The 22,186-nt window shown below is 45.4% G+C and overlaps 2 protein-coding genes across 2 annotated transcripts; both read left to right on the top strand.

Annotated features, from left to right (window-relative positions):
- The first annotated feature begins 2,433 nt into the window (after positions 1 to 2,433).
- Positions 2,434 to 9,077, top strand: LOC310667826 (major urinary protein 3-like). Its single transcript, XM_083420814.1, has 7 exons — positions 2,434 to 2,653; positions 3,566 to 3,687; positions 4,219 to 4,286; positions 4,404 to 4,499; positions 5,809 to 5,910; positions 7,031 to 7,059; positions 8,901 to 9,077. Exons 1-6 carry the CDS (start codon positions 2,546 to 2,548, stop codon positions 7,042 to 7,044), a joined length of 510 nt encoding a protein of 169 aa, XP_083276940.1. The 5' UTR covers positions 2,434 to 2,545; the 3' UTR covers positions 7,045 to 7,059; positions 8,901 to 9,077.
- A 5,085-nt stretch (positions 9,078 to 14,162) lies between these two features.
- On the top strand, positions 14,163 to 21,482 carry LOC310667827 (lipocalin-15-like). Its single transcript, XM_083420815.1, has 6 exons — positions 14,163 to 14,286; positions 17,783 to 17,907; positions 18,111 to 18,178; positions 19,358 to 19,456; positions 21,007 to 21,108; positions 21,352 to 21,482. The coding sequence occupies exons 1-6, from the start codon at positions 14,191 to 14,193 to the stop codon at positions 21,369 to 21,371; spliced, it is 510 nt and encodes a 169-aa protein (XP_083276941.1). The 5' UTR covers positions 14,163 to 14,190; the 3' UTR covers positions 21,372 to 21,482.
- The last annotated feature ends 704 nt before the right edge of the window (positions 21,483 to 22,186 follow it).

The following is a 22,186-nucleotide window of genomic DNA, read 5'->3' as shown; positions in this document are numbered from 1 at the left end:
CTTTTTTTTAGATTGTAAGCCTGCACGGACCAGGGCTGTCTTATCTTAACTGATAGTATGCAAGCTGCTCTGGGAACCATTTTTGTTGTTCTTGTTGAAAAGCCTGGAACAAATGCTCTCAGAAAATAAACAAAAACAGTCTGTCAGACCTGCTTGAAGAAGAAGACTGACCCTGACTGGTGCACAGATCAGCAACATTAACAAACGTTGGCCAGGAGTAGTGACTGAGATAGGGGAGTAATTCAGACAAAACCACCCAGAGGAATGGGCCTCTGCCCTGCCAAACCTCCAGGGCTGCATACCTATATGGCTAAATATACATCATCCTAGCTGTTCATGGTTTACCCAGCCACCTGCTGTCCAGCACCTTGATATCTCTCATCCAACCATAGTCCTTGGAAAGACTTTCACTACCCATTTTTCACTGTGCATACTAGAACCCTCCTTGTAGCTAATATGGGGCTGTTCTTCATTTTAGCATACATTCATAAAATCACAGAGTTTTAGAGTTGGAAGGGACCGCAAGGGTCACCTAGTCCAACCCCCTGCAGTGCAGGAAACTTGCCCAAAATGGGACTCGAACCCATAACGCTGAGATTAAGAGTCTCCTTTTTTTAGTTTTTTATTTATATTTTCAAATTTATACATTTCATTAGTTTTACAATCAATTTAACATTTCAAAATTTGACTTTCTTCCCCCTCTTACTGCGGTTCCTTAAATTCATTTTTTTCTGTCTTCTGCATATCCATACTCTTATAAAATTGCAGGTTATTACATTAATCCCGCTAATATTTTTATCTGTTTATAATTTATCTGGAAATATTCAATAAACCATTTCCATTCTTTTATAAAAAGTCTGTTATCTTGATTTCTTATTTTTCCGGTCAGTTTTGCCATTTGTGCATATTCCATGAGTTTTTGTATCCATTCTTCCTTTACTGGGACTTCTACTTCTTTTCACTTTGGGGCAAGTCACATTCTTGCTGCTCTAGTAGCATACAGAAATAAATTTCTATACAATTTAGATAGTTCTGTCCCTGTAATTTCCAAAAGGAAAGCTTCTGGGTTGTTGTTTTTTACAAACGTTCTTTTAAACATCTTTTCGAATTCATTATATATCATTTCCCAATAAGCTTTAACCTTACTACAAGACCACCACATATGATAAAAAGAACCTTCCTTCTCTTGACATTTCCAACATGTATTTGATTTAAATTGATACATTTTTGCTCATTTGAGATTAAGAGTCTCATGCTCTACCAACTGGAGAGTCATTAGGTTCCTCCTTAAGTGGCTCTTACCAGATTGATGGTCTCACTGGTAATGTGCCCAACCTAAATTCCACATCGCTCCCCTTCCCCACTTGACTCAGGGTGTGCTGTGAGGACCACTGAGCAGGAATCTAACTGTTTCCTAATTGCCTTGGATGTAAGAGATCAACTGGCTTGACTTTAATAGTACCTTGGTTCTCAGACTTAATCTGTTCCCGAAGTCCATTCCAAAACCAAAGTGTTCCAAAACCAAGGCGCACTTTCCCATAGAAAGCGATGCAAAATGGGTTCATCCATTCCAGACTTTTAAAAACAAGCCTTAAAACAGCAATTTAACATGGGTTTTACTATCTAACGAGACCACTGATCCATAAAATGAAAGCAATAAACAATGTACTGTAGTCATACAATCAATAAATCAATCAGTAGCTGAACTGGGTTCCACACAGTCACAAAAACAAAAAGAGTCGCAAAAACAAAAACGCAAAATAAATAACAAAGACAGACAGACCTCAGTGTAACACTCAAAACGGAAGTGTGGCACTCAAAACAGAAGCATAACACTCAAAATGGAGCACGTTCGCCTTCTGAAAAAAGTTTGCAAACTGGTGACACTTACTTCCGGGTTTGCAGTGTTTGGGTTCCAATTTGTTTGAGTACCGAGGCGTTTGAGAAACAAGGTACCACTGTACTGTATTTTAACTTGGATGGGTCTCTATGCCCATAACAAGACATGATTTCAACAACAAAAGATTAGTCCTGGGGGTGGGGAGCAGATGGACCCCTGCTATCTCCAAAAGGAGAGGCCAACGCAACTTGAATTTCCTTTCTTCCCACAACACCTGCCCCAGGGATGTTCCAGGTGAGGAATGTGGTCTGGAGGTGCAAACCTTATTCTAACATTAGTTACAACTGGCTCTCGGCTCCTTTTGATCACAGCCCAGGCCTCCGTTGGTGGTGAAGTTCACCGTCAACCACCACCCACAACTAAGAGGGGAGGCCACAGGCCTTGGAGTCCTTCAGAACAAGCATCGAAGGGCAGAGTGTTCCCGGGTTTTTAGAAAATGTACTCACCACGGATAACAATTAGTTCTGAAAATCACCTGGTTCCCTCTCTCAAACACCCCACGACCTCTTTTAATGGCAGGGCTGTACTGGCTTAGATGAAATTTGGGGACATAAGCAGAGGGATATAAATTGAGGCATCGCTTGAAGAGCCAAGGTCTCTGCAGAAGTCTCAAACGTTCCTGAAGTGCTGCAAAGCCTTGCAAGGATGAACATTGTGCTGATTATTATTGTGTTTGCTGGCACCTGCTCAGCAGTTCCTAAGTACAAGGTTCCTGTACCCATTCCGATGATGCCAGACTTGGATCTAATGAAGGTAATGGCCACATTTTTCTCTTTCACTTACAACTAGGGATGGTGACAAATTTAGCAATAATCGAGCTTGCACAGCCTTGTTCACCTGCTTACAGACTTTGCAAGCTGACTGTGCCCTGTTTATATCCCACCTGTTTCTCCACGGAGCGCAGGGTGATGTACCTGGTTCTCCCCTTCCTCATTTAATCCCCACAACAACCCTATGAGGTAGATTGGACCGAGAGGCAGTGACTGGCCCAAGGTCCCGCTGTGAGCTTCATGGCCGAACAGGAATTTGAACCCTGGTCTCTCCCATGCCCTAACCCAGTGGTTCTCCAAGGCTGTATTGTGCCACACTGGTGTGGCCGGAGAGGATGGCAAGTTTATCAGGAAGTATCAAGGACCAATAAAGAAACATTTAAACATTTCAGTGTAGTATGTATACATAGTTCTCCTTAGTTCTTGAACGCCTTGGTACTCATACGTTTTGGCTCCTGAACGCTGCAAACCCAGAAATAAGTGTTCCAGTTTGCGAACATTTTTTGGAAGCCGAATGCCTGATGTGGCTTCTGCTCGACTGCAGGAAGCTCCTGCAGCCAATCAGAAGCTGCTCCTTGGTTTTCAAACTGTTTCGGGAAGCGAACGGACTCCAGGAACTGATTAAGTTTGAGAACCAAAGTGCTACTGTGCTTATAAAGTAGATGTGTTCTATGTTATTAATGAAGCACTGCTAGGAGTTGCTTCTTTTCATTTTGCAATGTATTTCTTATCAACAATAATAATAATAAAACCTGATGTGGCTTGAAAAAATTCCATTCTGAAAGAGGGGCCCAGAGTGGGAAGCCTGAGACCACTATGCTACTTTAGCTACCAGTCTACAATATATATTAAAATGTGTCTCTCAATAACACACAAACAAACCTCTTCTTTGTAGCTCACCGGTAAGTGGTTTCCTATTGCAACAGTACAGTATGACAGACAGACGAGAGAAGTCTATGGCTATTTAATGGAGCCCAAAAAGAATGGAGAACTGGTCCTCAAAATTGATGTTCCTAAGTAAGTCTTCATCCACTGCTATGACCATTATCTACCTTCACAGTATAAAGGGAAGGGTCTTGAGGCTTGGCCTGTTGGCTACCTACTCCTCCCTCTTTCAGCAGGGAGGCTAGGTCGTATACCCAGGGGTCTAGCCTAAGCTGCATCCCTGATCCCGGAAAGTCAATTACACCAGCTGAGATTCTGAATGTCTATTGGGCAGCTTCCAGTTGCTCCCTCTTCTTCTGAAACTGGGCAATGCCCCCCCAGAACTCCAGGACTGGCCAACTCCAAGCTGCTGGTGGGGATGATGTCACAGGAAAATTTTTTTTGGGGGGGGGGAGCTGAGAAGGGGTACAAAGGTCAGGACCATCTTGGCAGGCTGGGACAGAGGAAACCATATTTCCTAAAGGCACTACAACTTGATTCTCAGAGGAAACATGGCCCTGGCTGAGCACCTGGAACCCCTGTGAAATCTTGTGCAGAGATTGGGGGAGGGGGGCGTGCTGATTGGGTGGGGAAGCAACTTGACAACCCTGCCTGTCTTTCCAGAAATGGAGACTGTCGGCGTAAAAAAGTTGTTCTGCACCCTATAAAGCGGGCCGAATTCGATACTGAAGGTAAGTTTAATAGATTTCTCCATTATCTCCATCAACACACGCACGCCCTTTCTTTTGCATCTGTGTAAGTGACTCCCATGGCTGTTAATGGATCTTTTGGGGCTCTTTTTTCAATAGATGAGAAGACTACAGTACACATTGTGGATACAGATTATGAGACTTACCATATCATCCACTTCCTAATGGAGCATATGGGCATGCTACAACTCTATGGTATGTCTGGAGCTTGTTTGGGTGACATAGGTTACAATGGGCACACCTGTCAGCTTTTGAAAATCTCACCCATCCTCCCAGTTTGTATAAGCTAGGCATAGGCAACCTTCAGCCCTCCAGATGTTTTGGACTACAATTCCCATCATCCCTGACCACAGGTCCTGTTAGCTAGGGATCGTGGGAGTTGTAGGCCAAAACATCTGGAGGGCCGAAGGTTTCCTATGCCTGGTCTAAGGATATGTAAATACTACCACTAATGGCCAATAGAGTAATCCAGCACCACCCCACAGCTAGATTTGTCAGAATAATTGGAGCATCACGATAAAACTCCAACAACAAATTTGCCGTAATCTACTGGCAATTCAAATTTTCATCCCCACGACAACCCTGCGAGGCAGAGTAGCTTAAAGCGCTGGTTGACGTGCTCTGTGCAAATGTGCCTCGCAAGCCCCTGAGGGTTGCATCAGGATGGGACAATTCAGAATGGAGAAGGAACTTTGCCCTACACTTCTGGTTTTTCATTTCAAACCTCCTTCTTCTGAAGCTGTGCTTCCCCCCACCCACCCACCCACCCACCCAAGCCAGCCCTCTCTCTCTCTCTCTCTCTCTCTCTCTCTCTCTCACCTGCATGTTTCCCCTGCATGTGGGGAAGCAGCTGGCTAACAATACAGGAGAGGGGTTTAACGGGAGGGAGGAAAGGAAGGCAAAAGTTTTCCCCCACCCACCCAAGTCAGCCCCCCCCTCTCTCTTTCTTTCTCTCTCCCACCTGCATTTTCCGGCTGCCTGTGATGATGGACGCAGCAGCAGCAGCGGAGCACGGAGAGGAGGTGGTGGTGGCTATCGGCTGCACTCCTAGCGAAAACAGTGGGCAGTAAGACCCTGAGTCAGAATGCTAGAAAGCAGCAACCTCCTCTCTTTAGCCTTCCCTCCTCCGCGATCTGATTTTTGCCTGATTTTTGCCCCTGTACTCGGGCCAGGCGGCTCCAGGGACCACACATTCGCTCAATAACACACACAGACATTTCCCCTTACTTTTTAGGAGAAAAAATGTGAGTGTTATAGAGAGAAAAATATGGTATTTTCTGACAGTGAGAGCTGTTCAACAGTGGAATGGACTCCCTCGGAAGGTTGTGGACTCTCCTTCCTTAGACGTTTTTAAGCAGAGGTTGGATGGCCATCTGTCATGGATCCTTTATCTGAGATTCCTGCATTGCAGGGGACTAGATGACCCCAGCTGTACCATTCTATGATCTATCCTCCTGCACTATGATGCTGATTCTCAATGCCAACTTCTTGTTTGTGTCTTAAGGCAGGGAACAGACTGTGTCAGATGAAGTGAAAGAAAAATTTAAAACTTTGGCCACCGATTTGCAATTCGATCCAGAAGCAATCGCCTATGTATCCGAAAATAGTAAGGGCAATTAATGCTTAAGATTTTCTCCGCCCTGGTTTGAAGGTATGGTGATGATGATGCTAGCCGCTTGGACTCTAGAGATCACCAGGTATTATTAGAATCTGGATATGAAGCCTGATAAGGAACAGTTGAGGGAACTGGGGGTGTTTAGCTTGGAGCAGAGGAGATCGAGAGAGGATGGAATAGTCCTCTTCAAATGTCTCCTGGGCTGTCACACAGAAGATGGAGTTAGCTTCTTTTCTTTCCTGCTCAGGGAAGTTTTTAATGTATGACATATTAGTGTATTTTTGGTATTTGTTGAAGCCGCCCAGAGTGGCTGGGGAAACCCAGCCAGATGGGCGAAGTTACAAATAATAAATTATTATTATTATTATTATTATTATTATTATTATTATTATTATTATTTCTCCTGCTCTGGAGGCTAGCTTTTGAACTAGTGGATTCCAATTACAAGAAAGGGGATTCCAACTAAACATCAGGAAGTACTTTCTTACATTATTAGGATTTATTAAATTTGAAGATCTCGGGACAGTTCACAGTATAAAAATACAATATAAAAACACAAAAATACATAATAAAAAGGAGAAAAATAACAAAAAAAACCCCACCCATAAGCCATCCCTCCCACAAACACATGTAAAAGGACATAGACTGTTCATCAGCCCAAGGCCTGGCTGAAGGGGAATGTTTTTGCCCAGTGCCTAAATAGATATAATGGTGGTTCCAGCCAATCCTCCCTGGGGAGAATGCCTGCAAAATGGGGAGCCACTGCAGAAAAGGTTCGTTCTTGTGTTGCCACCTTCCAGACCTTTTGTGGAAGAAGCACATGAAGAGAGGCCTCACATGATGATTGCAGGATCCAGGTTGGTTCATGTGGAGAAAAGTGGCCCTTGAGGTTTTATCAAGAGAATGTTTTCTCCACATGTGGATAAGCATTATGGATACTTTTAAAAAGAGAATCCCTACTGATATCTGAGAGCCAGTCTATTGTTGGCTATGGAGCATGGCCCATAAGGAACAAAATAATAATCATCATCATCATCCTTAACTTGTTCTGTTCCCTGGACCCAATCCCACATCTTGCTCATTCACTGACAGCATTTCTTTTCATCCACAGATCTCTGTATATAAGAAGATATGGAAAAGGTAAGATAATTGGTCCTCTGCACACTTACCTGGGAGCTCATGAGTAGACACATCTAAGGCAGTGGCGGAGCTTCATGCTCCAGCTCCGGGGGACAGAGAGCAGGCAGGGGTGGGGCTGGCACGTGTCCCAGGGGCTTTAAAGGTCAGCTCGGAAACATACTGGGAGCCAATGAAGATTTTCAGGACCAGTGTTATATGGCCACTCCCAGTCACCAGTCTAGCTGCCACATTCTGGATTAGTTGTAGTTTCTGGGACACCTTCAAAGGTAGCCCCAAGCCTCAGGCAGAAGTCTCCATGAACACCGATAATTTTAGCTAGTTCAGACCTGAGACCCCTCCAGCATCCAACTGAATCTGACACTGACATCTTCCTGCTGATTTGCTGATATTATTATTAAGATTATAAGGCTTTTATGTACTACCCTCTACCCAGAGGTCCCAGGGCAGTTATCACCTATGGCCTGGAGAGTAGGAACATTATCATTTGAAAACATCGGCAAATCAGGCTTTTGTTAAATGACCAGGAGCAGGGTCCAGAGGAATAAGAGCTGTTCGACAGTGGAATTTGCTGCCAAGGAGTGTGGTGGAGTCTCCTTCTTTGGAGGTCTTTAAGCAGAGGCTTGACAACCATATGTCAGGAGTGCTCTGATGGTGTTTCCTGCTTGGCAGGGGGTTGGACTCGATGGCCCTTGTGGTCTCTTCCAACTCTATGATTCTATGAATACAACTGCAACCTTTATCTTTTCTTTTCTTTTATTATTTTTTTTATTAAGGGTTTTCTTGTTTTACAGAAGTAAGTGTAATGCCTCGTTGTTGTTTTTCCATGTAACATTTTTACAAATCCATTTCATTTGTTGAGGCATTAGGGGGAGAAGAAAAGAAAAAAGAAAAAGGGGGTGGAGAGAGGGAAAATGGAAGGGGGTGGGGTTGGGTGGCGGTGTTTCTATTGTGTTAAATGTATGTAGAGTTTGGGGTCAGCGTTGTTTGTGTTGTTCACTTGTGTTCCTTTGGTGGTGAGAGAGGTTGGGGTTGGCCTAGGGTGTGATTGTTTGCTTGTGATTGGCTGTGGTGATCTTTGTTTTCGTGTGTGAGTGAGGTGGGTGGGTGTTTTGGATCAGGTTAGCCATATTGATTTGTATGCTGTTGGTGGATTATTGTCATTGTCCTGTTGGGCTGTGTATGTGATAAAGGGGAGCCATACCGGGGTGAAGGCGTCTTCTTCTGTTTGTCCCCGTGTCAGTTTCAGTTTATTAGTTAATTTTTCTAGTAGGGCTGTTTCCCATACTATTTGGTACCATTGGTCCATACTTACTCCCGACAGGTCTCTCCAGTGTCTGGCTATGGTGCTTCTGGCTGCTGAGAGTAGGTGGGTTATGAGTTCTTTGTGGTGTAAATGGGCATTGTTGTCTTGGAAAATGTTTAGTAGGGCCAATTCTGGGGTGATGTCTATTACTTGCTTAGTTATTTTACATATTTCTTGTATGGCTGTTGTCCAGAATAGTTGGATTTTGGGACACTCCCACCACATGTGGAGGTATGTGCCTGTGGAGATGCACCCTCTCCAGCATTTTGGTGAGGTTCCTGGGTGTATTAGCGCTAGTTTCCTTGGTGTTAGGTACCACCTGTAGGTGAGTTTCAGTGTGAGTTCTTTTCTTTTCGTTGATATGGATTTAAAGGGGGGTTTAGACCACATTCTGGTCCATTGAGTGGGGTTAATCTCATAGCCTATGTCATTCTCCCATTGTTTTTTGATTGCATCTAGGGGATTTGCGGGGTTCTCCATGGGCCAAGGTCCCTTGCTGTGATAACGGGATCTCTTGTCTTTTTGCAATTCCATGCAGAAAGCCAAAAATAACATGGGAAAGATGTCTGCATGAGGATGGGGATGGAGGAATTGTCCTGGAATTTGCCTCCTGCATTGCAAATACCAACCACCATTGTGAACCATTCCATTTGGAAAGAAAAATTGAATCATTTGCATCAGATATATATTCATAAATGGTATTCTAATCACATAAGTGGTACTGTTTTCTCTTCTGTTGGCCTTAAGAGAAAGAAAACTGTTATGTGTACACCCCAAATTCATCGCACTATATAAAAAGGAAAATTACTGGATTCTGATGTCCAGGCTTGGGGCAAGCACTCTTTGGTGAGAGAACTCCAGTCGAGATCACAAAATATGCAGCAAAGTAAAGCATGGAAATATAGGTTGTTGGACCTTTAAAATATGCTCTCTACAGTGATTTCCAAAATGTCCCCATTTTAAAAAAAAAACCTTTCTAAAATTCCCTTCTTCCCCAAGGAGACCACAAGCTTGGAAAATAAAACATAGTTTACTTATAAACTCTTCAAAGGCCAGGTTCATGGACTTCAGAAAATTGCATAGGCAGTAAAACCTGTCTTAGTTAGAAAGTAGTGGAACTTCCTAAATTTCACAATTCACAAAATGCCTCTGAAATGAAACAGCCTCTCTCTTTTTCTAATTTCAAGGTGCTGAACACAACTATGATAATAAAATTTGTTGACTGGCTCCTGTTGAGGAGATACAAAGATGGTCATGTATAAACGACCCAGTCCACATTGTGTACATGATTTCATTTGACAACATTGCATTTCATGCTCCTGATTGCCCCATACGGTGTCATATTGCATCATACACACCAACCCCAGGACCAAAGACCTGCAGTTGAGTCATGACATCCCGGTTTTATTATCTCTGACGTAAGATGATGCGCTCATTAGTGTAAAGCAAAGCCTCACAGGCATCACAGGGCAAAAGAAGTGGACAGTAGGTTAACCAGTTCTGCACAGTGAAGGACTTCCCGTTCCTAAACCTCTGAAAGTATTTTTGATCAATTCAGACAACAACAAGGGAGGCAAACTGACGTCAGGTTCTCCTCAGGCTTCAGCATGTAATGATGATCCATACGTCTGCCTCAGAAAATAATTGGCAGCCAGTGCAGTCGGGCCAGGATCGGTACAATATGCTCAACCATCTTGCCCCAGTGAGAATTCAAATCACCAAATTCTGCACCAGCTGAAATTTCTGAACTATCTTAGGAGGCAGCCATGAAATTCTGAGCCATGGATATTGAAGTTCCTCAAAACCAGCAGTCCTCAACACCACCTCTGAAACCAGCTGTGTCAGCTCAGGCAGGGGTGAAGGAAGGAGGGCGGTGGGGGTGGACAGCCCCAGGTGTCAAAACTGAAGGAGGTGACATTCAGTGCGCTGCCCGCCCATGACTCCCAAGCCTACCCCAAGCCATGTTGAGGTTGAATCCTGACAATATAAGATAGAAGTACTGTTTTGGGGAGACAGGGGTGTGTGGGTGTGGGGGACTCCCTGGCCCTGAATGGGGAAACTGTGCCCCTGAAGGACCAGGTTTACAGCCTGGGAGTAATTTTGGACTCACAGCTGTCCATGGAAGTGCAGGCCAATTCTGTGTCCAGGGCAACTGTCTACCAGCTACACCTGGTATGCTGGCTGAGACCCTACCTGCCTGCACACTGTTTCACCAGAAGTGGTACATGCTCTGGTTATCTCCCACTTGGACTACTGCAATGCTCTCCACATGGGACTACCTTTGAAGGTGACCCGGAAACTACAACTAGTCCAGAATGCTGCAGTTAGACTGGTGGCCAGGAGTGACAGCCGAGACTATATAAAACCGGTCCTAAAGGATCTTCATTGGTTCCTAGTACCTTTCCGAGCACAATTCAAAGTCACCAAATTCTGTAACCAGCTGAAATTTCTGAACTATCTTAAGAGGCAGTGGTGAAGCTGCATGCTCCACTACTGGGGGCAGGGAGCAGGCAGGGGGTGCGGCGTGAGCCCTGGGGGGCATGGTGCACATCCCGGGGGCATGGTATGCCGCCCGCGAGGGCGTGATGTGCATTCTGGGGGCGTGATGTGGCGCCTGTGGTGGCGTGACGCCCGGGCACATGCAGGGTGGTGCACGACGCGTATCTGGGGGGAACGCCGTGATGGCACCCTACTGGAATAGTGGTACCGGGGGCGGCCTACTCCCTCCTTGACACCGTTCCTCTGCCAGTGTTAAGAGGCAGTCATGAAATTGTGAGCCTGCCTGCGACTCCCAAGCCTACCCTGAGCCGTCGGGGAAGGGACAGAGCTGCGCTGCCTTGCCAGTGGCCTTTGCCGCTTACCCCTTCATTTTGACTGTTAGATTGTGTGTGAACATATCAGACGACAAAGCGATTCTTCAAACAGCTCTTGTTTATTTACAGGCCAGAACTGAACTGAACTGAAGGGTTCAGCCAGCCTGCTTATATAGAGCTCCACTACAATGCAACTGTAACACTTTCTGTAACTATCCAATCACTGAACGTCACTTTCAATCCCTTATTTGCATATGTGGACATGAGTGAAAGCTATGTACAGTATCCCCCTGCTGGCCCAGGGTGAGAACTTCAGTACATAACATTGACAGCTCAGGGGAGGCTTGGGAGTCACGGGCGGGTGGAGCACCATTGCCCTGCGCTCTCGGGCTGCTTACTGGGGGGGGGAGCCTCCTCAGAGCTGTCAAAAGGAAGAGAGAAGGGAGGAAGGCTGCTGGCAAAGCGGCGCAGCTCCCTACCCCCCCCCCCCCGCCCAGGAAGCAGCCTGTCAGGGACGTGTTGCTCCACACACACCCCATGGGTGTCCTGCTCTACCCCATGGGCGTCTCGCCCCACCCCACTGGGATGCTTGCCCCTCCCCCATGGCCCTGTCCCCGGGTACACATCATGTGTGCCATTCCGCATGCCAAAGCAGCTAGCTCCGCCTCTGAGCTCAGGCAGGGAGACTGCTGGACAGCGAGGTGGGAGGTAAACCATCAGAATCCCAAATCTGTCCCAACACACACTAGATCCCTGCCAGCTGGACAGAGAGCCTGGAGAGAGAGAGTCTCTATTTTAAAAAAATATAAAGGTAAAAGACCCCTAGACAGTTAAGTCCAGTCAAAGGTGACTATTGGGTTGCAGCACTCATCTCACTTTTCAGGCAGAGTGAGCCAACGTTTGTCCACAGACAGCTTCCCAGGTCATGTGGCCAGCATGACTAAACCGCTTCTGACACAACAGAACACTGTGACGGAAACCAGAGCGCATGGAAATGCTATTAACCTTCCCGCCGGAGCGGTACCTATTTATCTACTAGAACTGGTACACTTTCGAACTGCTAGGTTGGCAGGAGCTGGGACAGAGCAATGGGAACTCACCCCATTGCACAGATTTGAACCGCTGACCTTCTGATCGGCAAGCCCAAGAGGCTCAGTGGTTTAGACCTCAGCGCCACCCGCTCCCTCAAATCTCTATAGACTACAGCAACTCCCGCTCCCCAACCCTCAAGTGTGCCTGGTGGGTCAGGTACATAGAATCATAGAATCATAGAGTCATAGAGTTGGAAGAGACCACAAGGGCCACCGAGTCCAACGCCCTGCCAAGCAGGAAATACCATCAGAGCAATCCTGACATACGGTTGTCAAGCCTCTGCTTAAAGACCTCCGAAGAAGGAGACTCCACCACACTCCTTGGCAGCAAATTCCACTGTCGAACAGCTCTTACTGTTAGGAAGTTCTTCCTAATATTTAGGTGGAATCTTCTTTCTTGTACTTTGGATCCATTGCTCCATGTCCGCTTCTCTGGAGCAGCAGAAAACAACCTTTCTCCCTCCTCTATATGACATCCTTTTATATATTTGAACATGGCTATCATATCACCCCTTAACCTCCTCTTCTCCAGGCTAAACATGCCCAGCTCCCTTAGCTGTTCCTCATAAGGCATCGTTTCCAGGCCTTTGACCATTTTGGTTGCCCTCCTCTGGACACGTTCCAGTTTGTCAGTGTCCTTCTTGAACTGTGGTGCCCAGAACTGGACACAGTACTCCAGGTGAGGTCTGACCAGAGCAGAATACAGTGGCACTATTACTTCCCTTGATCTAGATGCTATACTATTGATGCAGCCCAGAATTGCATTGGCTTTTTTAGCTGCCGCGTCACACTGTTGGCTCATGTCAAGTTTGTGGTCAACCAAGACTCCTAGATCCTTTTCACATGTGCTGCTCTCAAGCCAGGTGTCACCCACCTTGTATTTGTGCCTCTCATTTTTTTTGCCCAAGTGCAATACTTTACATTTCTCCCTGTTAAAGTTCATCTTGTTTGTTTTGGCCCAGTTTTCTAATCTGTCAAGGTCGTTTTGAAGTGTGATCCTGTCCTCTGGAGTGTTAGCCACCCCTCCCAGTTTGGTGTCATCTGCAAATTTGATCAGGATGCCCTTGAGTCCATCATCCAAGTCGTTGATAAAGATGTTGAATAAGACCGGGCCCAAGACAGAACCCTGTGGCACCCCACTAGTCACTCTTCTCCAGGATGAAGAGGAACCATTGATGAGCACCCTTTGGGTTCGGTCAGTCAGCCAGTTACAAATCCACTGAGTGGTAGCATAGTCAAGACCGCATTTTACCAGCTTCTTTACAAGAATATCATGGGGCACCTTGTCGAATGCCTTGCTGAAATCAAGGTAGGCTACATCCACTGCATTCCCTTCATCTACCAGGCTTGTAATTCTGTCAATGGTGGGTACAACTGAGTGACACCAACTGCACCCTGCTCAGCAGCCCAAGTCTCATTTATATAGACCAGATAAGCCTCCTCATCCATAATCAGATCATGGGTGAGGGAGGTCTTATTGTGAGCCGACATGACATTCAATAGCAACACCCACAGATGCCTGGACTCAGCAGAAGAACATAAAATATAATTAAATAAAACATTGACACTTCCAGGCTGCTGAGAGCAACCAAAGCTTTCCCACCTCTCCATAAAAGGGGGGTGCTAAAATCGTTTATGAAGGTTGGCAATATTCCCATTGACCTTTGGAATGGGATCTAGTCACAGGTTGACTCATTAGATTCCCAGCAGAACAAGTGGTGATGAGCACAGTGTCCTATATGTTTCAGATGATGCCTACTAATGAAACAATTACCGGTACTTCTCAAAATAACCCAGTAATCTTCCTTTCTGGTGCAGAAATAGCTTCAAAGAGATGGGTGGGTGGATACTCTTGGATAAGTTTTGAGGAAGGAAGATCTATACAGACACTGCAGATCTTGCCCAGCTAGAGACCATTGCAAGGATGAAACATCGACTGTTGAGTTTGACATTGACCTGTCTATACTTGCTTCATGCTTCAGCCCTTGTCAATGTTCAGCCAGACTTCGATACCACAAAGGTAACCACAAACGTATCTCCAAATGGGTGTTTTTATCCAGACCAAAGCAGAAAGTAGAGGGTAGGAGGGGACACTACATCTGTCAGCTCTATTTCTGATGGAGACACTTGTCCCATTACAAAATGGCAGCTACTGCAGTGTTGTGGCAGCAAGAAAAGTGTTGAATGCCTCCCAGCAGTCAGTTCAAGGCTCCAAAGCCACAGTGAGGCTATGATTTGACACTGCCATTTTGGGTCCTTGAACTTTGGAACACAATGACCACCTGTCTTGGGCTGCGGGCAGGAGGTAGGAGATATCCCAACAATCCTTTAATCTAAGGAGGGCACAAAATACAGTGGTGCCTCGCAAGACGAAAAGAATCCGTTCCGCGAGTCTCTTCGTCTAGTGGTTTTTTCGTCTTGCGAAGTAACCCTATTAGCGGATTAGCGGATTAGCGCTATTAGCGGTTTAGCGGCTATTAGCGGCTATTAAGGGCTTAAGGGATTAGCGGATTAGCTGCTAAAAGGCTATTAGCAGCTTAGTGCCTTAGAAAAAGAGGGTGGGGAGCGAAAAAAAATCGCAGGAACTCGCAAGACATTTTCGTCTTGCGAAGCAAGCCCATAGGAAATTCGTTTTGCGAAGCCCCTCCAAAACGGAAAACCCTTTCATCTAGCGGGTTTTCCGTCTTGCGAGGCATTCGTCTTGTGGGGCACCACTGTAGTAGCACATGGAGTTCTTTGACATATGTAGCCAATGGGATTTGGTCTCTTATTTACTCAGGCGTTGTGGAAGTTGTGAACACTTCCAGTAGCTGTGAACTATATGCAAGTGTTATCTTTGTTCTGCTGTTTGTGTGCCTATATACACACATTTTATATATATATATATATATATATATATATGCAGGTTTTGGTGTCCTCGGGTGTCTTCCCGTGTAAAAGTTGGGGTGTCTAGGCGACGTTTCGACGAGGTCTCACTCGTCATCTTCAGGCTGGTGCTTTCGGCTTCTTGTTACTGGAACAGAGCAGGATCTCAGTGTTTGAGTTCCTATAAATACTGTTGAGGAGGTGTGGTGTATAGCCTCCAATGTTCTGGGCAGAGAGGAGGTTCCCAGGCTAGTGTGCCTTTTCTTCTTTTGTTCCTTAATTACTTGAGGGATATCTTGAGTGATTTCTTGAGTGATTTCCTGAATCCCATCACCAGAACGCCATCACCAATCAACCACACCAGACCCAAACCCAGACCCTCTCCACAGATAAATTACAGACACCATCCAGTAGCCAAACCAGGGTGGCACCTCCGGATGCTGCACCCCCCTGCAATCCCTACACAGATTTGGCTGGCACAGGCCACAAAACCACAGCTCGCCCCTATACACGAAGCCAAGCCAGAGCACAACCAAGTGCAGTACAGCCATCTTCTCAGAAAAACTCTTCACAAAGTTCAAGAGTTCAAGACACGAAGGCTTTAGCAACTAATCCACACCTAATGACCCACCTAAGTGGGATTCAGGAAATCACTCAAGAAATCACTCAAGATATCCCTCAAGTAATTAAGGAACAAAAGAAGAAAAGGCACACTAGCCTGGGAACCTCCTCTCTGCCCAGAACATTGGAGGCTATACACCACACCTCCTCAACAGTATTTATAGGAACTCAAACACTGAGATCCTGCTCTGTTCCAGTAACAAGAAGCCGAAAGCACCAGCCTGAAGATGACGAGTGAGACCTCGTCGAAACGTCGCCTAGACACCCCAACTTTTACACGGGAAGACACCCGAGGACACCAAAACCTGCATTCCTGTACCCGTGAAAATCTACGAAAGCAAATATATATATATATATATATATTTCCAATACGCTTAATTAATGCATGAAGGGGTTAATACTTTAGTATAAGCTGTCCCACCAGCCTTATCTATGTCCACTTGCCCTCAGCTTGGGAGGAAGCTCAGTATGTAAAGAGGTTTGAGCTGGTTGCTCCAATTCAACTGCATGGCTCTCATCAGCCACTCTTGAGTTCCTATTCCACTGATTTAGGAACCTTCATCACTTTGTAGCTATGCTATGTTTTACTGCCTGTGCAACCTTTTCTGAAGCACATGAATCTGACCTTTGGAGGGTTTGTAAGGAAACCAGTTTTTCACTTACCCAACATGTGGTCTTTTTCCTATGCTGGAGAAGCAGGAAACCTTGAAAAGAAACTGTTTAAAGGGGGGATTTTGGAACTCACTTTACATGGCAAACTTTAGTCTAACAGCCTATATTTACACCCTTTGCTGCTTTTAAATATCTATACGAAGCCACTAGAAGAGATCATCAGGGGGCTTGGGCTGGGTGTTCACCAATTTGTGGATGATACCCAGCTCTGCCTCTTCTTCAAATCAGAACCAGTGAGTGCAGTGAAGGTCCTGTGTGAGTGCCTGGAGGTGGTTAGAGGATGTATGGGGGCTAACATATTGAGGTTGCATCCTGACAAGACAGAAGTACTGTTTGGGGGGGGGGACAGGGGATGTGTGGGTGTGGGGGACTCCCTGGTCCTGAATGGGGAAACTGTGCCCCTGAAGGACCAGGTGCACAACCTGGGAGTCATTTTAGACTCACAGCTGTCCATGGATGTGCAGGTTAATTTTGTATCCAGGTCAACTGTCTAGCAGCTTCACCTAGTATGCCGGCTGAGACCCTACCTGCCTGCACACTGTTTCACCAGAGTGGTACACACTCTGGTTATCTCCCACTTGGACTATGTGCTTTACGTGGGGCTACCTTTGAAGGTGACCCGGAAACTACAACTAATCCAAAATGCAGCAGCTAGACTGGTGACTGGGAGTGGCTGTCGAGACCATATAACACCGGTCCTAAAGGATCTTCATTGGCTCCCAGTACGTTTCCGAGCACACTTCAAAGTGTTGGTGCTGACCTTTAAAGCCCTAAATGGCTTCAGCCCAGTATACCTGAAGGTGTGTCTCCACCTCCATCATTCAGCCTGGACACTGAGGTCCTCCTCTGAGGGTCATCTGCTTGTTCCCTAACTGCAAGAAGCGAGATTACAGGGAACCAGGCAGAGGGCCTTCTTGGTAGTGGTTCCCCCCCTGTGGAACGCCCTCCCATCAGATGTCAAGGAAATAAACAACTACCTGACTTTTAGAATACAGGCAGCCCTGTTTAGGGAAGTTTTTAATGTCTGATGTTTTATTGGTTTTGCTATTCTGCTGGGAGATGCCCCGTGCGTTTGGGGAAACCCAGCCGGATTGGGGGGGAGGAGTATTAATGATGATGATGATGATGATATTGCTGCATATTTTATTACTTTAAATCTCTGCTGGGTTCTCTTACCAAAGAGTACTTGCCCCAAACTTGAATCTTGACGTCCAGGAATTCTGCTTTCTATATACTATTCCCCCACCACCACTACCATCCAAGAGTGAGCATTGCTTCCTGAAATGATGTGAGTGGAAAGAGGATCATTCCAATGCATGCATTTTTGGCGAGGAAATTGACTTAACTCCTCTTTCTAGTTTGCTGGAAAATGGAACCTCATTGCACTGGCTATGAAAGAAGGTCAACCATCAGAGGACAACAGGATTCATACTACAGTTCTGTTTGATAATGGAGTCATCGCTTTCAAAACACGGGTTCCAGTGTAAGTTCTCTTGAATTACTTTGAGACCACCTTCCTTTGTTTTGCAAGGCCCATCAGTTCACTTGCTGGAGTGAAGGGGCGGGGGAACTAAAATGCAATGATCTGGAGAGGCTTCCAATCCCAAATTTCAGCTGCTGCGGGAACAAATAGTGGGAGGAAGCTCACTTCTGCAGAAGCGCCATGATCTTATATTTTCTTTCCAGAGGGGAGGAGTGTAAAAGATTGCAGACTCGTTTTTTCCCAGATGAGCAGCCTGGAATATACAGGAGAGGTAAACAGCAAGTGATTTACTCTTCGTTCAGGGTGGAAGGAAACCACAATATTCCAACAACCCTCCCATGGGAAGCCAAGTTGTTTCCAATCCACCTCTATCCCCCTCTGATAGGGGCTTCCAGTTGGGGTCTTAATGTTGCAGTTGGGGACTTGAGATAATCACAAATGGATTACTGACAATGGGTTTATTTAACATTTGATTTTCACTGAAAAGTGAGAAATCTGATTTAATGTGGTGCGTGGGGTCCAGAAACTGGTATTCAGGAGCACTGCTGTCTGCAACTGTGGATAGCAGAGCATAGCTACTGTGACTAATAGCCATCAATAGATCTCCCCCACCCTTTAAAGCTGTCCATATTTGTGGCCATCACTGCCTCCTATAGGAGTTCCACAGTTTAATAATAATAATAATAATAATAATAATAATAATAATAATTTATTTGTCCCCCGCCCATCTGGCTGGGTTTCCCCAGCCACTCTGGGCGGCTTCCACAAGACCAAAAATACACCAATATGTCATACATTAAAAACTTCCCTGAACCTTAAGCCTTAAGATGTCTTCTGAATGTCAGGTAGCTGTTTATCTCTTTGACATCTAATGGGAGGGCGTTCCACAGGGTGGGTGCCACTACCGAGAAGGCCCTCTGCCTGGTTCCCTGTAACTTGGCTTCTCGCAATGAGGGAACCGCCAGAAGGCCCTCGGCGCTGGACCTCAGCGTCCGGGCAGAATGGTGGGGGTGGAGACGCTCCTTCAGGTATACTGGGCCGAGGCCATTTAGGGCTTTAAAGGTCAACACCAACACTTTGAATTGTGCTTGGAAACGTACTGGGAGCCAATGTAGGTCTTTCAAGACTGGTGTTAGTTTAAGTTTGCACTGCGTAAGAAAGTGCTTTCTTTTAAATGTCCCAAGTCTTCCAGCATTCAGCATCATTGGATGCCCATGAATTCTAGTGCTACGAGAGAAGAATGAAAGCTTCTATCCATTTTCTCCAGCAAAACCTTGTATGGTGATGTCATTGCCCATACATTGGAGAACTGGGGTGGGGGTGGAATCAGTCCTACTTGGAACCGCCCCTCCCCCCCCCAAAGGCATATGCCCATATGAGGTAACTGCTGCACCAAACTGTTAAGAGAAGTGTGCGCCCTTAAAGGATCTCTTTTGTGGTCCTGATTCAGATGCAGGGAAGATCACCATTTACATCATGAAGACAGATTACGTCCATTACGCCATTCTTTTCGTTTACACAAAAGAAATGGAGGTCCTGCAGCTATATGGTACGTGTCTTCATTGATGGGAAAGAGTGCGTTGCGAGATGTAGATATGAGGCTACTGAATGTGTCAGGTATACTGGCTAGCTGCAAATATATAAGAGTGTTAGATCCTCTGAAAGTCTTCCTTCACTCTCTGTTGTGCAATATGAAGCAGAGATGAAGTTTCTTCATCTCCACGCCAAATCACCTCCACCAAAGCTCCTCTTTCAAAATGAGTAGCGTTTACCTCCCCAACCACAGAGCTGGTCCAGGAGAATATGATGGCACTGGTGTAGCATGGAGGCAGCACAGGGGCAGTTGCCCCAGGTGCAAAATGGTTTGGGGGAACGAATTTTCAACACTTGCTGCTGCCTCAATACAGCAACATGTTCCTGTTGTGGGCACCATTGATAACAGCTTCTCCATGCAAACCAGAAAATGGCCTCTCCAGACAATGGAGAAGCAGGAGCAGGCCCACTCTCCTCTTTCCTTCTTCTCTAATATAAGTCATCCATTGTGCTGAGCGGAGTCATTTCAGTGCCAATCCCAGGTCAAAAATCAACTGGAAATGGGCCTAGATAACTCGTTTCCTCTTAGCATGCCTGAAGCCACAGGACCAATGTTCTCTTGAGCACCTTTCCTGAAAAGGGAATGTTTGGAACTGGGGGTGGTAGTTGTCATACATGCCAGATGTGCTTTGTCTTCTAAAGTCTTCTCTAGTGGGATATAGCTAGAGAAAGGCAGGTACAGAGCACTCTGAATCTGCAGCAGCATAATGTGTTATACAAATTGGCTCCCTGAAGGCACACACAAGATCTTCTCCCACCATATGCCTCTGAAAACTTTCTAAGCCAAAACAAGTACAGTGGTACCTCAGGTTAAGTACTTAATTCGTTCCGGAGGTCCATACTTAACCTGAAACTGCTCTTAACCTGAAGCACCACTTTAGCTAATGGAGCCTCCTGCTGCTGCTGCTGCGCCGCCGGAGCATGATTTCTGTTCTCATCCTGAAGCAAAGTTCTTAACCTGAAGCACTATTTCTGGGTTAGCGGAGTCCGTAACCTGAAGCGCATGTAACCTGAAGCATATGTAACCCGAGGTACCACTGTACGGCATATTTTAGTGCTGTGGTGCAGTTAGCATTTGAAAGGCTATTCAGCCAGCACAGCAGATATTTCAGAATATACTGATGTGATATTCTACACTGCATCTGCATTGCAATGTTGGGAAGCCACACAGCATGGTTTGTTTATATTGTCTGTTCTAGTCCCCTATCCCCTTTTGAAAACAATAATAATCTAATAATTTTATTATTTATATGCCGCCCATCTGACTGGGTTGCCCCAGTCACTCTGGGTGGCTCCCAACCAAATATTAAAATCACAATAAAACACCAGCCATTAAAAACTTCCTTTTGAAGCCATCCACATCCTTTCTGTGGCAGATTTCATCCTTTAACTATGTGCTTCAGATCCAAAATGTGTTTGTTGCTTGGGATCCAAAATAAGTATGTTCCATCTCTTTTTTCCTCCCTTTTATTCCTCAATGTGACAACTTTTTGGGGGGGTCTGAAGTCAGGGAAGAGGAAGCATCAACAGAAGTGAAAGAAATATACAAGGAGGTTGCAGCGTCAATAAATCTGTCTGTCGACAAGATCATCTATCTTCAGAGATCTGGTAATATGAGGTTCTCTTATGCCTTATTATTTCCAGATTTGAGATAAATAGTGATGCAATTTCTTTTTTATTTAAACAAAATGGATCACAATTTTCTAGCAATGATGATCAAGGTAGTTTATGTTGGGGAAATAAGTAGTATGAAGTATATCTTGACTGCCCCTGGTTGATGTTTACTTGCATTCTGTAGCCTGGTCCCAATTCCACATCCTGTTCTGAGACTTTATCTCTTTTATTCCACAGATTCTTGCACAGATGTATGAGTAAGACACCCGAACCTGGAGCTGTGTGTGACTGCAAAGGTGAATCAAAGTTGTTAAACCCTCCCATTTGGAAAGAAAATCAGCTGGATCTCATTCCCATAAATCATAGAATCATAGAGTTGGAAGAGACCACAAGGGCCATCGAGTCCAACCCCCTGCCAAGCAGGAAACACCATCAGAGCACTCCTGACATATGGTTGTCAAGCCTCTGCTTAAAGACCTCCAAAGAAGGAGACTCCACCACACTCCTTGGCAGCAAATTCCACTGTCGAACAGCTCTTACTGTCAGGAAGTTCTTCCTAATGTTTAGGTGGAATCTTCTTTCTTGTAGTTTGGATCCATTGCTCCGTGTCCGCTTCTCTGGAGCAGCAGAAAACAACCTTTCTCCCTCCTCTATGTGACATCCTTTTATATATTTGAACATGGCTATCATACAAGATGATGCACCAATACCACAACCAGTCACTTAATTATCTTGAAAACTAGTCGAAACTGAAATAAAACCATCCAAGACCCATATGAGCGTGTTCAATTTATTTTCACTTAATCAATTTACCCTACGAATCTCTAGGCCACCTTCATAACACTTCAAGGGGTTAGCACTGCAAAAATGTGTAATATAAAGGAAAGGAAATCACCGTATTATAACAAGTTGCTGTTGTAACAGCAATGATAAGAATTTTGAAAGATATTAAGAGTTCTTCTTTGTGCTCTCTGTGCAGCCAATCATAGAAAAGTGGGTGTGGCCAATGGGAAAGGTGGATTAAGGGCCACGGCTTTGTTGCAAAGCACCTGTCTTCCTTCCACGCAGAAGT

This window comes from Podarcis tiliguerta (genome assembly GCF_965153285.1).
Source record: "Podarcis tiliguerta genome assembly, chromosome: 17".
In the NCBI taxonomy this organism is placed as follows: Eukaryota; Metazoa; Chordata; class Lepidosauria; order Squamata; family Lacertidae; genus Podarcis; species Podarcis tiliguerta.
This window is presented reverse-complemented; position numbering and strand designations above follow the sequence as displayed.